The 19,869-nt window shown below is 43.3% G+C and overlaps 1 protein-coding gene across 1 annotated transcript; it reads right to left on the reverse strand.

The window, feature by feature from the left end:
- Window positions 1–428: 428 nt before the first annotated feature.
- fam180a (family with sequence similarity 180 member A) lies at window positions 429–5,673 on the reverse strand. The gene is made up of 3 exons (XM_031858830.1): window positions 5,444–5,673; window positions 1,129–1,226; window positions 429–758 (listed from the first exon to the last, which is right to left on the reverse strand). Exons 1-3 carry the CDS (start codon window positions 5,517–5,519, stop codon window positions 429–431), a joined length of 504 nt encoding a protein of 167 aa, XP_031714690.1. The 5' UTR covers window positions 5,520–5,673.
- Between the last annotated feature and the right edge of the window lie 14,196 nt (window positions 5,674–19,869).

Raw genomic sequence — 19,869 nt, forward strand, 5'->3', positions numbered from 1 at the left:
GGTATTTAGAGTGTGCTGCTGCTGGTGCTATTGTCCCATAAAGCATTGCATTAAGGGACTGGAGGAGATGCTGCAAAACAATAAAGAAAAAGGATGAAATCTCTGGGAAATAATATCTTTGGAAGTTAAAGTTTGACTTGCAGCTAATGTGTTGCATCATTTGTCAGTACAAAAACAGTAAAGTGCATTTACTTCTTGAATTTGAAAGTTCATTTTTGTTAGCGGAAGCACAAACTCAAAATCCACTAACTAGCCTTTTCCACCGACAGTTGATTGAAGTTATTTCTATAACAATTAGTACATACTGTAAAGAGTTATCATGTAGGGTCTGTATAAAACTGAGACACAGTTTGAGTCAGTACATCGTGTATAGGTGACTTTGAACAAGTGAAATCACCACAAACTAAACTACATCTTCCGAGTCCTCCTCAAGAGGGTCCGAGGTCCTTCTGAAGGGCTCTGAACAGCTGTATCACGGCGTCCGTCCACACCTCCCTCTGCTGCTGGCTGCTGGCTCGAGGCAGCGTCTGAGCGGCGTACACCAGGGTCAGCACCGTCCTCTCAAAGTCCTGCCAGCTCAGAGGTTGCCGGCGCCGGGCGAGCTCCGCGGTCAGGCGGCGAATGTCTGAGAGCCTCTTGGGCAAGACGTCCTCACAGATGACCTCCAGCTTCTCCACGCTCCTGAGGGAGGCCAGCTCCTCATCTGCAATCAACATGTCGTGCTCCCCACCTTGGATTTGCAATCCAGCGAGCAGGATCTGGAAGAGTCCATCCAGAGAAAAATACTCAGGAACTATCTACTTACACAACTAATCAAATAAATAAATAAATAACTTGTTTGTTAGGTACCTCCAATCTCCCAAATAAACCATTTATTGACCTCTTTTTGAGGTGAACTAAAGACGTCACAAGATTTCAATACATAGTCCTGTCATCAATGTCAGGAAAACCTTGGCTCAACACATACTTCACATCTCTGCACATGATTAGCAGAGGGAGATGGCCCACAAATATGGGACTTGGACAGATCTTTTGCACATTCTCAACATATTTAAAGTGCTTTCCAGCGGCGAAGCCCTGAGCTATTAACTATATCAGCACCTCTAAAGCCACAGGATCTAGACTGACCTCAAAAAGCAGGTCGACATCCTCCTTCGAGCGCTGGAACGTGGGGTTGATCAGCGAGTACGCCCCACGCTTTATCCTATACGCGGACGGATACAGAGCTAGAACACATAAGTACAGGAAATTGGATTAGAGGATCTCCCTCGCATTCATGAAATTAGGCACCACGTTATCCAACGTGGCATGCGTGTGGGTGGGCCAGAGGTTGAGAAAACACAGCTACATTACTGCTCAAATATTATGCAAGTGAGATAGATCTGGCCCCAGCTGGGCAGAGGGTAATCGGTCTTTAACCCGAGCAGTAGATGCTCCTACATTTACAAGTGGCAGTTGCATCCAGAGGTGAGATATCCCCGCTCAGGTGTTGCCAGCCTCACTTGGTCAGATTTTAAAGTGTCCGTCCGTATGTGAAGCAGACCAGAGGCCCCATAATCTGAGCTGTGCAGACAGAGCTGGAATGAAACCTGTTGCTGCGGCCAAATCTCTATCATCAAATACCATAAAATCCATATTTTACTGACGGTGATAACCAGAGGCCATTCCACATGGTGACACACCTCTTATCCAGAAAGTACAGTAACTAAGTAGCCTACATTTACTCAAGTACTTCAAGTTCAACTTCATGCTCTGCGATGGTCTGGTGGCTTTGAAGAGAGCACAGATAATGGCTTCGCTTCCCTCTTGAAAGGGGAAATATAGCTTACACTAAACCTGATATCAATTATTTAAAGGCTGAAATACGTTTTTCTGATGCTCCAGTTAGACAGCCCTTTCTGGTGAGGAAATAAAGTTGTTTTATAGCTTTGTTCAAAGCCAAAAGACTCCATTGACAAAAACAGTAAGTTCTCCTTGCAGAACACAGGAGAGTACATAGGCTACAACCCCACGTCTACTAACCCTTTTGGTTATATGTTGACTAAACTAGTGCTAGCGTTCGCATTATTCAAAACCTTATTGATTAGCTTACTTTGGTAACCTAACGTCTAAGTAACTAACTAATAACCCAAGAAAAGAACGCAGCTGGATCGTCTCTTTAAAGGATTTAACTACACCATGTCCTTTTATTCTAGTAGCATTGTCTCTGTAAACAATAGACATTTGGTACTTTCTTTTTATGAAGGCTTATTTTAAACTCTGAAAAAAACAAACTAAAGTTGGACTTATTTTAAACTATTTTTTGTGTTTTGTTTTCTCTAAATTCATATTTGTTCACGAGGAATGATTCATGGCCTGGCCTGGTCGTATAGCACCATGTTTGCGTTCTCATTTGAACAGCCCTGTGTGATATTGAGCAGATAGTCTCGCTGGTAATGGAAAGTATTTTGGAGGTCAAGCCCGAAATAAGGCATGACTAAGAAAGCAGAGGGGTCACACAAGGATGCAAAGTAGCCCCGCGCACATTTTCCCCTTCCATACTGTTAATAATACGACTACTACTGCTGCCCAGATGCCTACAATATGTTCCTATTATGACTCCATCCATTGTGTGAGACTCCACCACAAATTTGATGAGAGTGCTTCAGGAGGGGGAAGTGAAAAGCAAAGTTGATTAAAGCTGAAAGGGGATTCACAGCTAAATGAAGTAAGTTAAACCTGCTTTCGAGCTTCTCCACACAGACTCTTTTCCCCCGGCATTGAATATGCCGTTGCCACTTGGCTCAGCGTGTAAGCCAACACGCAGATCACACACACATATCTTAATGGAGGTACACAATATGACGAACACTGGGCTTGAATTTGGATTCAATCCACCTCCTACCCTACAGCAGCATCTATAGTGTGCCGCTTCGCCAATTCTGCAGTAATGATCGGCCCCGCTGCCCGGAGCCGCATCGGCCAGACGCATTTAGGCTTTTATAGCATTTGTGAGGCGAGCCAAAGCCACATGCGCTGGCTGATCTCCCCGTGTACCTGCTTCCTGCTTGGGTGACTGCCAGTCTCAGCTTCAGCTTTGCTTTCGCAAGCCAGCCACCGTTCAGGAGGTAATGAAACTCTGCAGCTCTATGTTCCAGTGTTAGAATAGTAACACCTGCCAATTTGGCAAATTTGCGTTATCCTCAATATGTTATCTCAAACCGTTCACCTCTCAAACCTCAAACGGATAAACAATTTCTGTAAATTATATCAGGCAAAGCCTAATATTTTTTTTATTTGAGTGTAATTATAGAATGAAAATCCTTCCTTGAGTCGTTTCAAATCCACCCAAACACCAAATACCAGTCCTGAGAATATTTCCCTCGATCCCACACTGACATGCAGCTATGAATGCATCACAACTTGCAGCGGAAGATTTAAACTCCTCATTGTCTGAGTGACTCCCAAATGCAAGATCAGCAGCGGAGGAGAAATGCCTCTGCAGGCATATTAGATACTGAAGAGACACTTCAGCTTCAGTGGGACATTGTCAATGCACACAAAACAACACCCAAAAGACAGTGTGTGCTCATTAGAACATGGGTTATGTTGAAGGATCAAGGAGCTGCAGGGAAATGACACATCGGAGGCCAACCCAATGCTGATTTACATTTAGAATGATTAATGTGTAATTTACATAAAAGTTGTCGACTACTCTCTGTCATTGTTTGCTCTATGCGATAGTACTTTGGCAAGCAGTGAAGTGTGTTTTATGCTTCCAGCAGAGGGAAACAGGAGTTTGCAATAAAACATTATGGTTGGAGCAGCACTGCTGCAGACACAGAAACAGGCCACGTGTCTAATTACATTTAGAAATAAAACCTCCCTGCAAGGAAAACACAATGAATGTCATGCTGCACGTTTGTAACAGCTAAATAAAAACAGGTAAAGGACTCTAATGTGCGACTAAAAGGTAAGCTAAAAGCAAAGTTCACTGTGTAGCTGGTCAAAAACAGGGTTTGGCAACAAGCAGGACAGAGAAGAAGATCAAAACAAGGGAAGGCAGTCTTGCTAGAAGTCTTAAAATACAGGCAAAGAATAACAACAAGAAAGGCAGACAGAAGAATGCTGAAACACTGAGGCTGGGTCGCACAGCAGACAATCTGGCAGGGAAGTGAGGCGCTGATGAGAGGAGTCGGGAGCAGGTGCACAGCTGGCTGTGGAGGTCAGGTGATGATAAGGAGCGGGAAAAGCTAAGGGCCACTGCCGGGTAGAGCTGGAGCAGGGAGGGAATTTCTGATGTCGACGTCCCTGCTTACACCATCTCAGCTTTCCCTGCTGCTGGTTCTGAGCCTGTTCATTCCTTAATGCTTCCCCTCCCTCCTCCAGCGCTTCAAACAATCAACGTTTGGATGGGCAGGCTTCCCCCAATGTCATTATGCACAGTCAGGGAACTTGTAATCTCCCGCTAACTGCTTGCAAGGAGATGAGGGAACAACAAAGATCCATTAATTAGCGGGGCTAAATGGTATTCCTAGCTGGAGGGATGTCTCGATGAGAGAGGGAAAGAGAGAGAGAGAGGGGGAATAAACAAAAATGAAAACAAAATGGATGTCTGAGTCCCTCCGGCTTTCGGTAAAAGCGGGTGAAAAGGACACAGGAGGAATAAAATCGTTGCCACAAAGGCCAATCTGCTGCTTAGCATTTCAATTTACCTCCAAATGATGTTAAAATTCAAACAAACGGCATTTGATTTAGCAGCTCAAATGCAACATCTACCATTTACAATTCAATACTCCCACTGTGAGACAAATCTATGAGAGACTAAGCTGCAATAAAGTCACTTAGTATCGCCAGATCAACCCTCCAAATACTTTTCCTTCACAATGACGCTGGGAGGATCATGCAAGTTTAGCACTTCAACACCAACACCCCCTTTTGGACTATTTGTCATAAAAGTGCTCTTTGCAGGTCAACAGGTGTTTAGTCTTTGTCCAAAACTGTTTTGTAGTAAAACTCCAAGACAGAATTGATTATTAGTCAAAGCATTAATTGAATCGAGTCAATTCTCTCTCCTGTAGCTGGTCTTAGCATCATGTGACGAGCATCAAGCTCTCTGAGTGTTGAGAAAGGAATTTCCTCAGCGAGTGGATCCAGTAAAAGGCCAGTCTCTTTTCTTTGGAAAAAGATCCGTTGACGTGCTGCACTTTGCAATGTTCCCAATATCACCAGAAGATAAACACATTCCTTCACAGGCACACACATACATTAGCAAAGCAGGATTTAACCGTCGTGAATGTTTGTTTCCATTTTCTAAAGGGCTAATATCTTAAATGAGGATGCTAATGGTTGCAATTTGTGTCTCAGAGATCATTCAAATCAACTTTTCACATGATGTCGACATTGTGGACTATACGAAAGAAGACAGATGTAATGTATGCATGGAGTCGGAAGGTCCACCTACCTTTCCTGTGGTGCTGAGTGGCTGCCAGGTACATGGACAGGTAAGCAATGATGAGCAGAGCCCACCACTGTGTCATGTTGATCCTCACACACAGATCTACACACACACACACACTTCTACCCGTCTTGCTCTGTCTCTCTCAGGGGATGAACATCACAACGGTGGATGAAAATTTTTGTTTTTGTTGCCACCTCCCTCCATCCATCCTCTCGCCCTCTTTTTTTCTGTGTGTGTGTGTGTGTGTGTGTGTGTTCTCCGCTCACGCCTGGCTGTCTGGGCTCTCATCTGGAAATCATCAGGATTTCTTGGCTGGACTTTTCTCACAGCTATGACCACGGTTCAGTTACTGTGTGACTCTCCATTTGACTGGATAAGGAGGAGACTGACTAACTGGATGAGCAGCTGACTGACTGACTTGCCAGTGATTGACTGAACATGTTGGCATCCCGTGAGCCAGAACCAAACCAGAGCTAGTACAAGAGACTAGCTCGATCAAGCATGCCAAACAGCTTAATAATAGGTCATTCTGTTTCTTACAACATAGGTCTTATTTTCATTGTACTGACCATCAGTTCGGATAACATTGTGCACACCAAGATAACTGCAACAGAGTCAGACAGAACAAGAAATGTCAGGGGATTTGACAGATTGGAAACAAGCCGAGAGTTTGACAGATCTACCTTTGTGAGTTTGGCTCACATGGATCTTTTGTAAGGGATGATCATTCGGTTTGTCCACCACTTTGGTCCAGACTAAAATATTTCTGCAATTATTGGATGAGAAGTCAGAACGTTTTGTACAGAGATTCATGGTCCCCAGAGGAATCCTACTGAATCCTATTGACTTTGATGATCCCTAGACAGATCCTCTAGCGCCACCATGAGGTTGATATTTGTGGTTTTGAGTGAAATGTCCCAACAACTTGAATGGATTGTAATGAATTGGTGCACGTGTGCTCCCCCGTATGATGAATTGGAATAACTTTGGTTATCTGAGTTTCATCAGTTTCTGAGTTTTGGCTTTAAAGCCAAACATGGCACTGACTTGAGTATATATGCCTTGAAGGAAATTGTCAACAAATACAGAGGTCAAAACTCATCAGTTTTGATGTGTTTCATTGATGCCTCCAAAGCTTTTGATCGTGTTAATCATAGTAAGCTATTATTTAAACTGAGCCAGAGAGGTGTCCCCACATACATTGTGAGAATTCTGCCTTACTGTAAAATGGGGTAAAAGTGTCTCAGCCCCATTTGGGGTTAGCAATGGTGTCCGACAAGGGGGAATTTTGTCCCCAATTCTGTTTAATCTGTATATTGATGATCTGTCCAAACAATTGAAAGCCTGTAATACTGGGTGCATGATTGGAAACACTCTGATTAATCATATCATGTATGCAGATGATCTGGTGATCTTTAGTCCATCTAGCGCTGGTCTTCAGCAGCTCCTCACTATATGTACTGTGTATGGTGTGGAACATGACATCAAATACAATGCCAGTAAGAGTGCTATCCTGATCTGTCGAACTAAAGAGGACAAATGTCTAAACTTCCCTGACTTCAAATTGTCTGACAATAATCTTGGTGTCTGTGGTGAAGTAAAATACCTTGGTCATTTTATAACAGAACACATGACCGATGATAACGACATTTCCAGGCAATGTCGTATGATGTATGCACAAGCAAACAGTCTCTCACGCAAGTTTGGTATGTGTACAGATGGAGTGAAGATGTCTCTGTTCAGAGCATATTGTACACCACTCTACACTGCACACTTGTGGTCAAACTACAAAAAAAGAGCTTACAGAGACTTAATGACTCTAAAAATGAGATCATAGTTGTTTTAACCAACATAAGGTTGAGCACCACATGCTACCAGTCCCAGCTGTGGCGACATTGGTACAGCTGTCTCTTTGTAAGGCATTGCTAGGCCTCCGTACTTTTATTGTTTGTGTCTGTCTTTTTATGTATTTGTCTCTATGGACCCTGAGTCTGAAATAAAGTATATCTATCCATCCATCTATCTATCATCCTTCAAATTTGTCCAATACTTTCTTCATGAGCAAATATTTAAAATATCAGATATTAGCATGCTAACACACTACACATGGTAAACATTATATCTGCGCAACGCATAGACTGTCTTTAAGAAGTTAATATAGTCACCACGATGTCACCCATTGGTTTGTGGACCGTGGTTTTAAAGCCTTGAGTTTGCCATTTTGGCCGGCGCCATCTTGGTTATTGGGAACCAGAAATGACACGAGAAGGTGGAACTATGTATAGCTGTACGCCGAAGTGTTAAAGGTCTAAGATGAAAACACGGACAACTCCCAGACAGGACAACGCCGGGGTAGCGACCTGTCAATCACAAGGTAGCCCTGCCCTAAAGCATCCCCTGCTTTATGGTCTGTTTGACTCTAAATGGACCATAAGTTACTAAATGAACATCATGCTGTATTGAAAAAGACTTGAAAGAGACTGAGACCATAAACTCATGTTTACAATGTTTACTGAGGTAATAAATCAAGTGAGAAGTAGAGTCATTTTCTCATAGACTTCTATACAACAAGAGGAGTCGCCCCCTGGTGGTCATTAGAAATAATTTGAAGACCTGGAGGTTGCCGCCTGTCTAAACATACAAAGCATTACCATACAATGTTATGATAAAACAGTCAAGATCTTTGATTGGTGTATTTTAGAAATCAAACAGGATTTACGTACGACTGTGGCTCAGTGGTAGAGCAGGGTCTTCCTTCAATCACTTTACCCCAATTTGTGCCAACAGACTGTTACTGCGGTGTATGAATGGGTATGAATGGGTATGAATGTTAGTTAGAGTCCTGATGGACAGGTGGCCCCTTGCATGGTAGCCAGTGCCATCAATGTATGAATGGGTGTGAATGGGTGAATGATTACATGTGGAGTTAAAGCGCTTTCAGTGGTCGGAAAACTAGAAAAGCGCTACACAAGTAGAAGTCCATTTACCGTCCAAGGCGTAATATTTTTTGTTTCCACTTTAATGTATTCTGTTGAAAATGGAAATCATCTTTTATTTTTATGTATTTTGGTTCAAATTCAAGGTTAATTAACTGAAATTCTGCACTGCAAAGAACAAAGTCCTGACTTAAAAGGCCCTTTTGCTGGTAAGACCGTGCAGCAACCAGACGACGATGGAACCCAGACTGAGGCAGACGGAGACAAACAACCACGTGTCAACAAGTCAACACCAACCACGACATGAGGACCACTCAAAGCATCTTGATTCAAGACTGTCAAGACTCTTTCCCTGTATTTACGCTCTCTCCTCCACAGTCTTCTGCTCTTTGTTGTCACAGAATATGTGCAGTAAACATACAGTCCCTATTCTAGCGCCAAAGCACACAATAGACTGTGTAGGTGCCCTGGATTTCAGATGGTTTGCCATGTTGTCTCAGCCTCTAAGGCTGCATCTGCTAATATAAAATACAGATACTATGCCAGTAATGGCCTCCTGTGAAAGACAAGCACTTACGCCCAATCAGTAGATCAGAGAGCAATGATTAATTATTCAAATAGAGGCTGCAGATATAAAACTTAAATATTTATTCTGACAATGTAACGCAGATAAGAGCACACTATTCTTTATCAACGCTGTGCTGTTATGCACAGTGAAGTTTTGTACCGGTGTGCTTCCGCTTATGAATTGAATCATATGGCACTACATGTCTTCAACTAAATATTCCTTGTTGAGAAAAGAATCAGCAGTTGAAGCCACAAAAACGCAATCATAAATGGCAGAGTGGTGCTCATGCTCCCATTTCATTTCAGTGGCGATAAAAACACTGAGTGTACACGTGGGAGCCATAACCCCGTTTATCTGGGTACTTTTAAAGCGGTTCGATGTCTCTGTGTGGAAAGAAAAGTCAACAATTCGGGATGCTCCATTTCAATGCTCCAAAAAACATGATGGTGGTAAATAAAGTGAGGAGCAGGGGCGGAGGAATTTCACACCGCAACACAACGTCCCTTGCCTGCTTGATGAGGAGACATAAAACACTGTCTTGTTAATCTAGTGGCATTCAAAGGTTTGATTAATCTTCACAGTGCCGGATGACTTTAAGTGATGTAATTTTGCTCTCGTGCCGCCATATGTTTGATTGAATATTTGCTCGCAGCAGATGTGAAACCAAGGCAAGAGGTGCACTTTTTTAAACATTTTTTAAGCCTGCAGAACATAAAACACATTCACATGGATGAGGAAGCTGGAAAAAACGCCTGAGTGCACAAGCTGTATCTCTGCATGTGATTCACATGACTAACCAACAAGGCGAAGGCAGATGGTATTCTGTGGGGCAAAACAAAAGCCCAAAAAATGGCCTCTGCTGCAGCTCACGTCTTCTGCTTGCCTGCGGGTGCGTGGCAAGAAAAATGCTTCTGACCCTTGAGTGTTTGGGGTCATAAACACACAAACACTCCACACATGACGCACGGTGGAAACCTTCTTTGGTTATGACCATGAGGGGGCAGTGTTATGACACACATCCTGAGAGATCCCAAATTTGTCCAGCATCCTGCAGGATGAGTTGCTGCTGCTCCCCAACTCTTTTGGTGATGCTGCATGAATTCAGAAATAATTGAATTCTATTCAGATAAGGTCTGACAATATGAATGCAGCCACTTAACAGAGATCAAAGGGTTGTTTGGGTTCAACCCAGGTGGGGACCCTTGAGACATCCTTTAGTTTAATTGCTTCCGTGCTATAAATTCCTGGAATGCCTTAAATATGCAAATTGATACAAGGTCAGTGTAGAGCTGATCTGGCACGAGGCTTGTTTAATAGTCAAATTGCCATCATACAATGCTGTGTGTCCAGGTAATAATAGGTAAACAGCAGAACCTGTGCAAATATAGAAGATGCTGAGATTTGCAGTGCTAAGATGTTTTTTTTTCCAGCCCAGGGACTGTGACTCGTGGGCAATGTTTTGAGTAATGGCTCAAAGTTAAGCCCATATTCTAATACATCGAATACTGTTTCTGAAAGATTACAGGAACTGAAGCCTGGAGGCCACAGCAGGAGACGGCATGTACTGGATGTAAAACACACTACCATCCTGGAGAACAGCCTCCAGCTATATTAACTGCGTAGTATGTACATTGCTGCCATATTGCGGTTCACTTCTGATGTGTTCACAGTCTGTGCAGAAACCAAGCCGAAGCCTTCAAGAGGTTATGAGTAAGAATTTTTAATTATTTTTAATCCCCAACCAAAGCTCTGCTGAGAAGCTTTGTACCTTTTGGCTTTCACTGTCAATGACACTTTGTTCTCGCTTGATCCAAAAGGTTGAAAAGGTAAAACTAAAAGAAAAACACAGAGGGAAGTGAAATACATTTTTGTTTTGGAAGGTTATATTTGTCATAAATGAGTTAGAGCAGAAAATGTGGGGAAAAAGCAGGAATAGGGGGCAAGAGAAAGGTGTGCCATGAGGATAAACAAGACTTTTTTGTCTTTCAGAAAGCTGTACGTGGAGAGAAAGAAAACTGAGAAGAAGTTTAAGAACAGTTGGAAATGAACCCTCTGAAAGTTGAAAACCAAGACCTATTGATTGACCGTAGTTACAGGCTGCACGGCGGCCTTCGCAACGAGCGAGGCCGGCGTGAGAACAGGCTGTCTGGCACATCTCTAACTTGCTGGCAGGAGGCACATCACGAATCAAAACAACTCCAACAAAAATACAGAGTGTGTGAGTGTTCAACCACAATGCCTAATCATCATACCTCAAGCAGAATAATTACCTCAACTGTCCATCACACCTCTGCAAACAATTTCATCAAGACTCATCTGAATAGAAGCGCAGTCGCAGCTCAGCGTTGAGTCTTTAAATGGAGCTGCCACGTCTTGGACAGCTTGCGTTATCATGGTTGGCCCCGGTGGGTGCCGGGCGTCTCCTTACCCCAAAAAAAGTAGCTATCTGTCTGCCAGAAGTACACCGCGCACTGGAGAGGAGACAGCAGCAGTCTAGTCTAAATACACCACCTGTCTCATTACTGTGGCATCCTCCGTGTATTTCCATGCAGCACCTAATTAGTCATCAGAGTAAATAAAGCTTTAGAAAACTGTTGTGATGTGAAATAAAACATCTTGGTGAAGTTCACGTTGCTAATGTCCTCCTTTGTTCTCCTGCTTGTAATTTTTTTGAACGGCAAAGCAATTATGTCACAGTTAGAGGTGCAGTACGATGAATTTATCACATACGCATCGTGCCTTAAGAGCAGATTGTTTTTACAGTGCCAGTTATCATCTCTTGACAAATGTCCACTCGTGTTCCCCTTTCTTGCCTCTGGTGCTTTCAACCCAATAGCATGGTCTTCATCCAGATGCAGTGTGCTCATTTGTCTTGGAACCTTTTAATGTTGTGAGCGCTTCTAAGGCTGAGCTTGGCAGTTCACTCTTGACCTCTGAAGTTAGCAAAACAATCCCACAACTGGACAAAGCTGGCAAGCTCTCTGAGCCCCGCAGGACACGAGGTTGTCTCTGCAGCATTTACTTTGTGGGTATATATATATATATATATATATATATATATATATATTAAATAGTAGTGTGAATAAGCATGTTTGCAGACCTGCTAAAGCAGAATTAAGGTTAGCAGTGAGTGAAAAATGCCACATTTAAAGCACCAAACATTGTTCATCCTAAACTAAAGGTGCCTTAATCATTAACTATGTAAGCAACTATACAATCATGACCCATTAAACCTCTAAGATGCAATGCTTTAAATTTAATTGCAACCCCAGGGAACAGCGTAGATAGATACATCTTAAATTATCAGCTTAAACTCTTAAATCGTTAATAAAAGATAAAGCTAATGAACACTATCCGTTTTACTTCTCAAAGGTTCTTATTAAACACTAATTCATGTAAATATAAGAAGCTTACGGGTATTTTAAGACTACTTATGGGATTGTCTAGTGAAGGGATAGCAAAGCTGAAAAAGTTCTCAGGTACTCTTAAGTTGCTCGGGGACAATTCGGCAGGTCATATACCTTCTGACTTTTTGGTCTAGTTGTCTTTCTACTCCCTGTGTCCCCCAGCTGCTGCATAATAACTACAATAATGATGGATATGCATACTTCATTTCCTGTGTAATCACTGCACCGCTCATGCTTGAGTGTGCGTCGGCGGGCTTCTGCATGTTAATGAAAGGCTCGAGAGGCAAACACACAGACAGAGCGATAACATCTGTCATTATGATCATGACTGATGTATGAATAGGACTCACGATTTCCAGTCGCCATCATCAGCTGGTCAAAAGTAATGAGGATGTGTTTGCTGGGCTTGATCATCAGCGCCTTCCGAATTAAAAACACCCACGAGGGGGAGTTGTCACGACGTGAGCCAGAGGCAGCGAATCAGACATAACGAGGTAATGAAAATGCTTTGGTGGTATGAAATATGTTTCCTTACCCCCCAGGAAGTGTTTGTGTAACTTTATTCCAGGAAATTGCAAGAAGTTGGCCAAAGAAGAAGGATGGTTCAGACTTTTCTCCCTGTTTTTTAAACAAAAGGGTTTGTCATTGTGGCTGTTGTGGTTGTATTTATTTTAGCAGTATCTGTCATTTATCACCTGTGTATTGTACTGTAACTTTAAGTTTCAGAAATATACTGTAGATGGCATTCATTCAAGACCAATCCCTTTATCCTGATTCGGTTTCATGACATATGACTGACTAAAAATACTTTTTGACTCAAGAGTTTGAAAGTTTTGATGGAAAAACTTTCAAGCTTTCAGTTTGTCTTGACTCAGTTTGATACTTCCCTCAGACTTTATCTCCATATGTTCAAAGGGACATATTATTGATTAGGTTGCTTAGCAGTTTAAAGTTTAAATGTATGTATCATATATCTTCAGTTAGCCATACCATGTATCCCTGCTACAGGGGTGTGTACTTTTTATTTTTGAATGGTGGGGTCAAAATGAACTAGAAGCAAATTTGGTTGGCGGCATAACTGCATATAAAGTCAGTGCAAAAATGCAAATGACCACATGAAAACACAAAGTTTCCGGGGGCGAAGCAAAGTGAGACGAAGACACTTCGGTGCAAGTTGAAACTGTTGAAATGAACTAATCCCGGAGCTGTGTGACTTCAAGCATGTACAGAGATGAGGGAACAGGAGACGTCTGGAGGGAACGGAAGTTCCTGGTAAGTTCTGAGATCATTCGGAGTCTGAGCTTTTGAGCTGTTCATGCAAAAAAAAAACAAAGTTATTTTTGGGGTTCTGGTCTTATTGTTGTCCTACTGGCGGACCACAAGCCAGACATTTCTCAGTGGACGCAAATGTTTTCTTGGACTTCTACTGCCAAACTTAATAAAATATATATGTCATTTTCAGGGCTCAAATCCGCACTTCATTTCAGTCAACTTTAAAGCACATGACTTGAAACTCTGCATTGTGCTTTTATCTGACACCTGTGCCCCTGGCGGCACCTTCCTCAACATCGGCGGGCAAAAACTTCCCTGCACCTGGTTCACAGAACAAAGCCGCTGCTCTGTGAGGAGGCATCACGTGGATGAATGAAAGACGGAGCGCAAGAAGACCCGCGCTGAACCCAGTGAATGAGGTAAGCTCCAGGTCTGGGGGGCGCGTGCGCGTGTGTTTTTATTTGTGTGTCGGGTCTTAGACTGGGGTGGGAGGTGAGTTTGGAGAGGAGGGTTGAGGTGTTTGCTTTAGGCCCTGAAATGGAGAGCTGAGCAACACATCAAAGCTTCTGCAGCCGCCGACCCCGGATGGGTAATAAGCAGGATCAGACTGTAGCCTTCTGCAGATGATGCAGCACTTCAGTGGAAACAGGTGGAGGTGCGGCTTCATCCGACTAGACACAAAATTGGCATGACTAAGGAGAGGAAGTAGGAAAAAACATGTCTCAGGGTTATTTGTATGGTCAGAGCAGAATGATCAGTATCATCCATGCCATTACTCAAAATCAAATTTCACCACGTGACCTGTCCAGTTCTATTGATGAAAGGCATCTTTCATTAAAAACATATCAAACAGGGTGGATCAATGTTAAACTACACTATTAGGTGTGGATGCACAATGCAGTAAAACAGCCAGAAACATTCCATCTCTCAGCTTGTGACTGGATTTGGGCTTCGTCTTTACAGCTGCTGAAAACGTTCCAGCTTTGACTTTCTGTATCCCATTTCAAAAACAACATCTGGAGGGAGGGAGCTCAGCTTGAACCTGCTCTTCTCTCTTCATTGTGCGCACGGGTTTGTGACTGTCGAGCAGTCACAAAGCCGACCAAATCCAAATCTCTCCCTTGTTAAAATCTCACATGTCTTTCTCTCTCCCGCCCCAATCCTCTCAAAGCCTTCTGCCGCGGAGCAAAAGTGTCTTGTTAGATCAGATCTGTCGCCGGTTCTCCTGCAATATCCCCATCTCACAGAGTCTGGATTATACAATTAAACTCTGCATCTTTGCATTTCAAAGCAAGCCCTCATCAACACACGACACATGCACCCAGATTCATGGAGATGTGCCGAGAGACTTAATGTACGCCAAAACATGTGTCCTAATCAGAGATGCAAACAGCTGATAATTAGTTTGTCCATAAGCGATTCGTCTCTTGCGTTTGTTTCCTCTTTTCATGTTATTTACTGATCCCCTCCTCTGCCGCCTCATTCATTCGTCTCATTAGCTGTAAAGTCGGCTCTCAAAGCTTCCTCCATCAAGGCTTTTCCTCTGGCGCAGACTCGCTCCGGTTGCTTTGCTCGTTCCCTCACACCTCCAGGACCAGCCAGTGACAGCAAATAGCCTGGGATCCGCCTCGCTGCGCAGCTACAGCTCTGCCATGAAAAGCAACAGCTCAGTTGTTATGTCCAAAAGTTGAGTCTTGATTTCCTTTGCGGTGAAAAATTTCCTTGTTATGGGGAAACAGGGACCACCCATTAGAGCGGTAACAAGTCCAAGATGTCATGAACTAACAGATACATCTTTTGTCACACAGACGTAGTCGATGAATCAGAGCCTTAGAGAGATACCCTGGCTATTCTGGGCAAAATATATACGTTGAGACATACGTTTCTAAAGCTCTCTAAAGCTGGTTTTGCAGAGGGTTATATGTTGGACTATTTCTTGGCCGGGAACAGTGACTTCCTGGAGTCTGGTCAATGTGAGGTTGCCAGCCATTGAGGTGCTGATAGGCGGATGTTAAGACAAGCTTCTCCAAGCTTCCAGTCTTAATGCTATGCTAAGCTAACCGTCTCCTGGCTGTAGCTTTGCATTTAATGTACAGACAATATTCCCAATCTCATTCCTAAAGTCCCAGTGAAATAGAATACTTGAGCGATGTACAGTCACAAGAGGGATTTAAATCAAACAGTGGTCAATTGATTGGACCGCCAAAAAGTGGGCCGGCTTAGAATGTAGCCCACACACACCTCCCTTGTCACTAAAAGTTTGATTGATTGATGGATGTGTATTATGATATCATTGGTTAGTACTAGCTTACTTATGCACATATCTTATTTTAATTTAGAGGAAGGAAAGATGAATAGATTTTCTTAAAAGAATACAAAAAAATAGATTTTGTACAAATATTTTGCACAATATGACCGGGGATGTGATCTAAAGGGTTACAATGGCCTTTTTAATTTCATCTCGACTTCAAGTCTTTGTTTTTGGTGCATCCCCACTGGCACAGGATGTAAACAGACAGTAAATATGTTGATGTGTCTACCACTTTTGTGCTTTGGGTGTTAATATTTAGGCTTTTTTTCTGGGTTTCTCTGCCATATCAGCAAAGTGATAGGAAGGATAAACTGCTGGCGATCAGGCTGTCCTCATGTCCACTCTCTGCCAGTCTGATGCCGCCACGCCTCTTCTTCTCTTTAAAACAGCCTCCTAGAGTTTTCTCCCCTCTGATGATCCAAAATGATTTTAAGGGCAATTGTTAGGAAGCTTGCTTCCCTCTGACATTCGCCTTCAGCATCCCATTTAACTTCCCTTACAACACGGGGGCTTGGGGAGGACACAGCAACAGAATAAATGAAGGGACTTAAGACAAAAAAACTGAATTTATTCAGTCAAAATCCTCAAATTGTTGAAGCCACATATTTCTGTTTCCGGATAATCTTTAGATTCATTTTAATCTTTCTGTGCCCCAACTCTGTGACTAACCCAGACCGTGAAAAAGCACTGCCCTAGATGTGTCCCTCCTCCCCAGCAGTCGTTTCTGTTATTTATCTCCCCTTGCTCTCTATCTGTCCATCTTGCAGACTCATAACTTATTCAATTATGTCTCTCTGATTCCTTCTCGCTCTAACTCCCTGAGCCTCCTCCCTCCCCTTTTTCACGTTCTCCGTCTTTCATTTTCTGTCATTTTCCCTCCCTTTAATCCTCCTTCTCGGTGTTAGGATGCGCGCGGTTTCTCGCTTGCAGCCTCAAGGTCATGTTTTGTGTTTTAATCAACGACTCACAGATGTAGGCTAACAAATGTGGCAGTGGCCCAGCCTCGAGCGCAGCGGCGTCAGGAAAAACCCTGCAGATGCACATGCTGGTCGGGATTCTGCCTCCGCTTTCGTCGGAGGTCACGCAGGGTCATTACGCCTCTTTGGCCATGTTGCGTCAGTCTTTGTTTGTTTGCGTGTTTGTTGATCATCATTTGTCCTCTACTTGTCACGTCCCTCCCCGGGTTGACCCCCGAGGTTGTGTTCTAGGCCCCTCCGGCAATGGCTGTTCTGACCCAGGCAACCGGGCAAAGACATCACACCACAGCTGCGCATACTCAGTCCCTCATCTACGTGCGTGTGCTCACACCACAGACACATTTCGCCAGCCTGCATAGAATTTTCCATGCAAGCGTGTATGTTTGTGAATAGAGAGAATGAGGCCACCAGTGGCATTGTATAGATTTTTTCCGCCTCCTCTCTCTGCTGATACATCCCCGTTCACAGGCGAACACTGACCCGGCAAGCTTTCTGGCAAGCTGGGGGCCCCCATTGATCACGTCTCACACAGTTAATAGTCCATCCCAACGACAGACTGCAGGGCACAGAGGGCCAACGCTGGGCCCATAATCCTGCACTACCCGGCTGAGGTTTTCTTTGCACTGATAAAACTTTAATGCAATGTGTAAAATAAATCACATAAAGAATATTTATTAAATCTGAGGCCTTATCAGCACCGAGCACACACGGCCTCGGAATCCCAAGATGCATTTTTATTGTTGTTGCAATAGATGAGAAAAGATATTGGGTTTCGAAGAAGAGTAGATCTTATATATATTTCGGCCGATGAAGTTAACAATATTAGATAATGTTTCTGGAGTTCTCTTTGCGTTCTGCTCTGCAACAACCGGTGAGGTTAAAGGCTGGATTTCAAGCCAATTTCAAGAGAATGATTTTCATCCGTTGAACCTGCATCAGGTGCGATGAAAACCATTGAATTCTCAGAGATTGCATGGGAACACCTGAGGAGTCTTTTTTTTATTTATTTGAATGACCTTGCAGCTTCCCCTCCGGGGGCTCCCATTGTTCAAGAAACCATGCCAGGCATTGATTCAAGCCCCCCCGCCGACAAGTAGACAAACTCCTCCCCGAAGACATCACACTTTGTCCAACACACACATATTTAATTGTGTTGAGCACAAAAGGCTGATTCAAAACACTTCCACCTGTGAGGACGAAATTAACATTAAAGTTGTGTGAAACTTTCTCAAAGATTGGAGGAGAGCCTTAGATGAACACAACACTCTGTATAATTAAACTCTAAAGTTGCCGCACCATAATTAAAGACCCATACTATCAGTTTTCCTTGACAACATGATACAAACCTTTTATTTTGTAAAAACCAAACAACTCAGGAGCCGCGTTCCCTTTGTGTGGCTCTATTTCAGGCGTGGAGAAAAATATAGTTTCTTTTCGTTTCCTGATTACAAATGAGGTGTCAATGTTCTTTGTATGCTCAATTGCTTCCTGGGTCGCTGTTTTTAATCTCCTCTCACAGCGATGTCTCCCTCTGCGATCGAGACAAATCCGTCAGCCGCTGCACCGTTTACATTATTTGCACCCGCTCCTCTTTTACGTTTGACACCATAATTACCACAGACGAGGCCCCGTGCAATTAAAAGCCAGCGACTGCTGCAGCGAGGGCTCGAGTAGAGGGAGCACGGCAGGGATGAGACGGGGAAGTCAACAAAAGAGCTCTCAGAGAGCAACTGTCTGGTTCGTGGGGGTATGTTGGAAAGGTTTTCTTGTTGCATGTGTAGATAGATGAAAGTATTCAGAACTATGGGTCAAGTTTACCTGTCTGGAGTACTTGGCTGCGTCTCAGTTCCGGTGCTGGATCCTGTCCAAGTACACGTGGGCCACAAACGTCGGTCCTTCACGGGGCCTGAAGGCCAGACCGAAGGACTTGAGCCAGATGGTCGAGCCTCACAGAGAATTAAGCTATTGATGCATTCAGGTGCCCTCATTAACATGTAGAGCTAAACAAGTCCATGTTTTCACTTGGGCACTGCCCGAAAACAGCTGATTAACTGTAAATGGGGACAAATGTAATGGTACCTGACATTTCCTTATTTTGTGAGTTGATAAGAAATGCTTTAAGTTAAAACTTCAGTTTATTTCACTATTTTCTTCCATTTTCTTTTGAATTGGTGAGTAATTGTACTTATTCAAATATTGAATCCTGTGCTCAACAATCTGATGCTGATAATTGAGAATATAAAAAGATTCAGTAGTCTCCTCCATTTTCAGGAACACACCTCATCTAGCAAAACCATGTTCACTGCGATTGGTATATAAATACATAATCCCAAAAGTATTCACTGGTTGTGTCCTCCAGTGAAAAGAAGCTGCGTTCCACAGGCAGCATGTGGAGGAGCCTTTGAAATGGGCCTGACCTTGTTGACCCGTCGTGATGTATTCATTAAAGAAAATGCAGACATTAGAGCATCCAGACACTGAACCGGGAGGCAGCTGTGAGAAGCTGCAGCGTTGTGTAACAGTCCGGGATACAACAGCAGCAGGACAGTGAGAATCTGTGGGTCACATGACTCATCTACCAGCTGAAAGAAAAGGCCCTTGAGCGGGGGGGAGATATTTAGACAAAAGCACACATATGTGGCATTCACCGAGGCACACACGGTGAGTGCGTGGATGCATATAGCCGGAGGGAAATAACCATCACCTACGATGTGTGTTAAGTCTGAATAATTGTCTCCCTGCATCTATTTTTTATGGTGATATGTGAAACCCCTTCTGTGCATTCAACATAAATCAAAAGAATCATTTTTCACTTTTTAATGAAGAAAAATTACCGACTTGTGGCCGCACGGCTTGTTAGACAAACAAAATTACTGGAGTTCCCGTCGGGCAACATGGCTCCAACCTTTCCGAATGAGCTCTCCATCACATGTAATCAATAATAGTCAACCCTCGTTC

Source organism: Anarrhichthys ocellatus, unplaced genomic scaffold, assembly GCF_004355925.1.
Source record: "Anarrhichthys ocellatus isolate YVR2014 unplaced genomic scaffold, GSC_Weel_1.0 scaffold21, whole genome shotgun sequence".
In the NCBI taxonomy this organism is placed as follows: domain Eukaryota; kingdom Metazoa; phylum Chordata; class Actinopteri; order Perciformes; family Anarhichadidae; genus Anarrhichthys; species Anarrhichthys ocellatus.

What these genes read in the sequence shown, in the direction of transcription:
- fam180a (XM_031858830.1), bottom strand. Translation starts at nt 5,519, where the DNA reads ATGACACAGTGGTGGGCTCTGCTCATCATTGCTTACCTGTCCATGTAC. An exon ending in CACTCAGCACCACAGGAAAG is followed by an intron (nt 1,227 to 5,443) that starts GTAGGTGGACCT and finishes TATGTGTTCTAG; the next exon opens with CTCTGTATCCGTCCGCGTAT. An exon ending in ATGTCGACCTGCTTTTTGAG is followed by an intron (nt 759 to 1,128) that starts GTCAGTCTAGAT and finishes GGACTCTTCCAG; the next exon opens with ATCCTGCTCGCTGGATTGCA.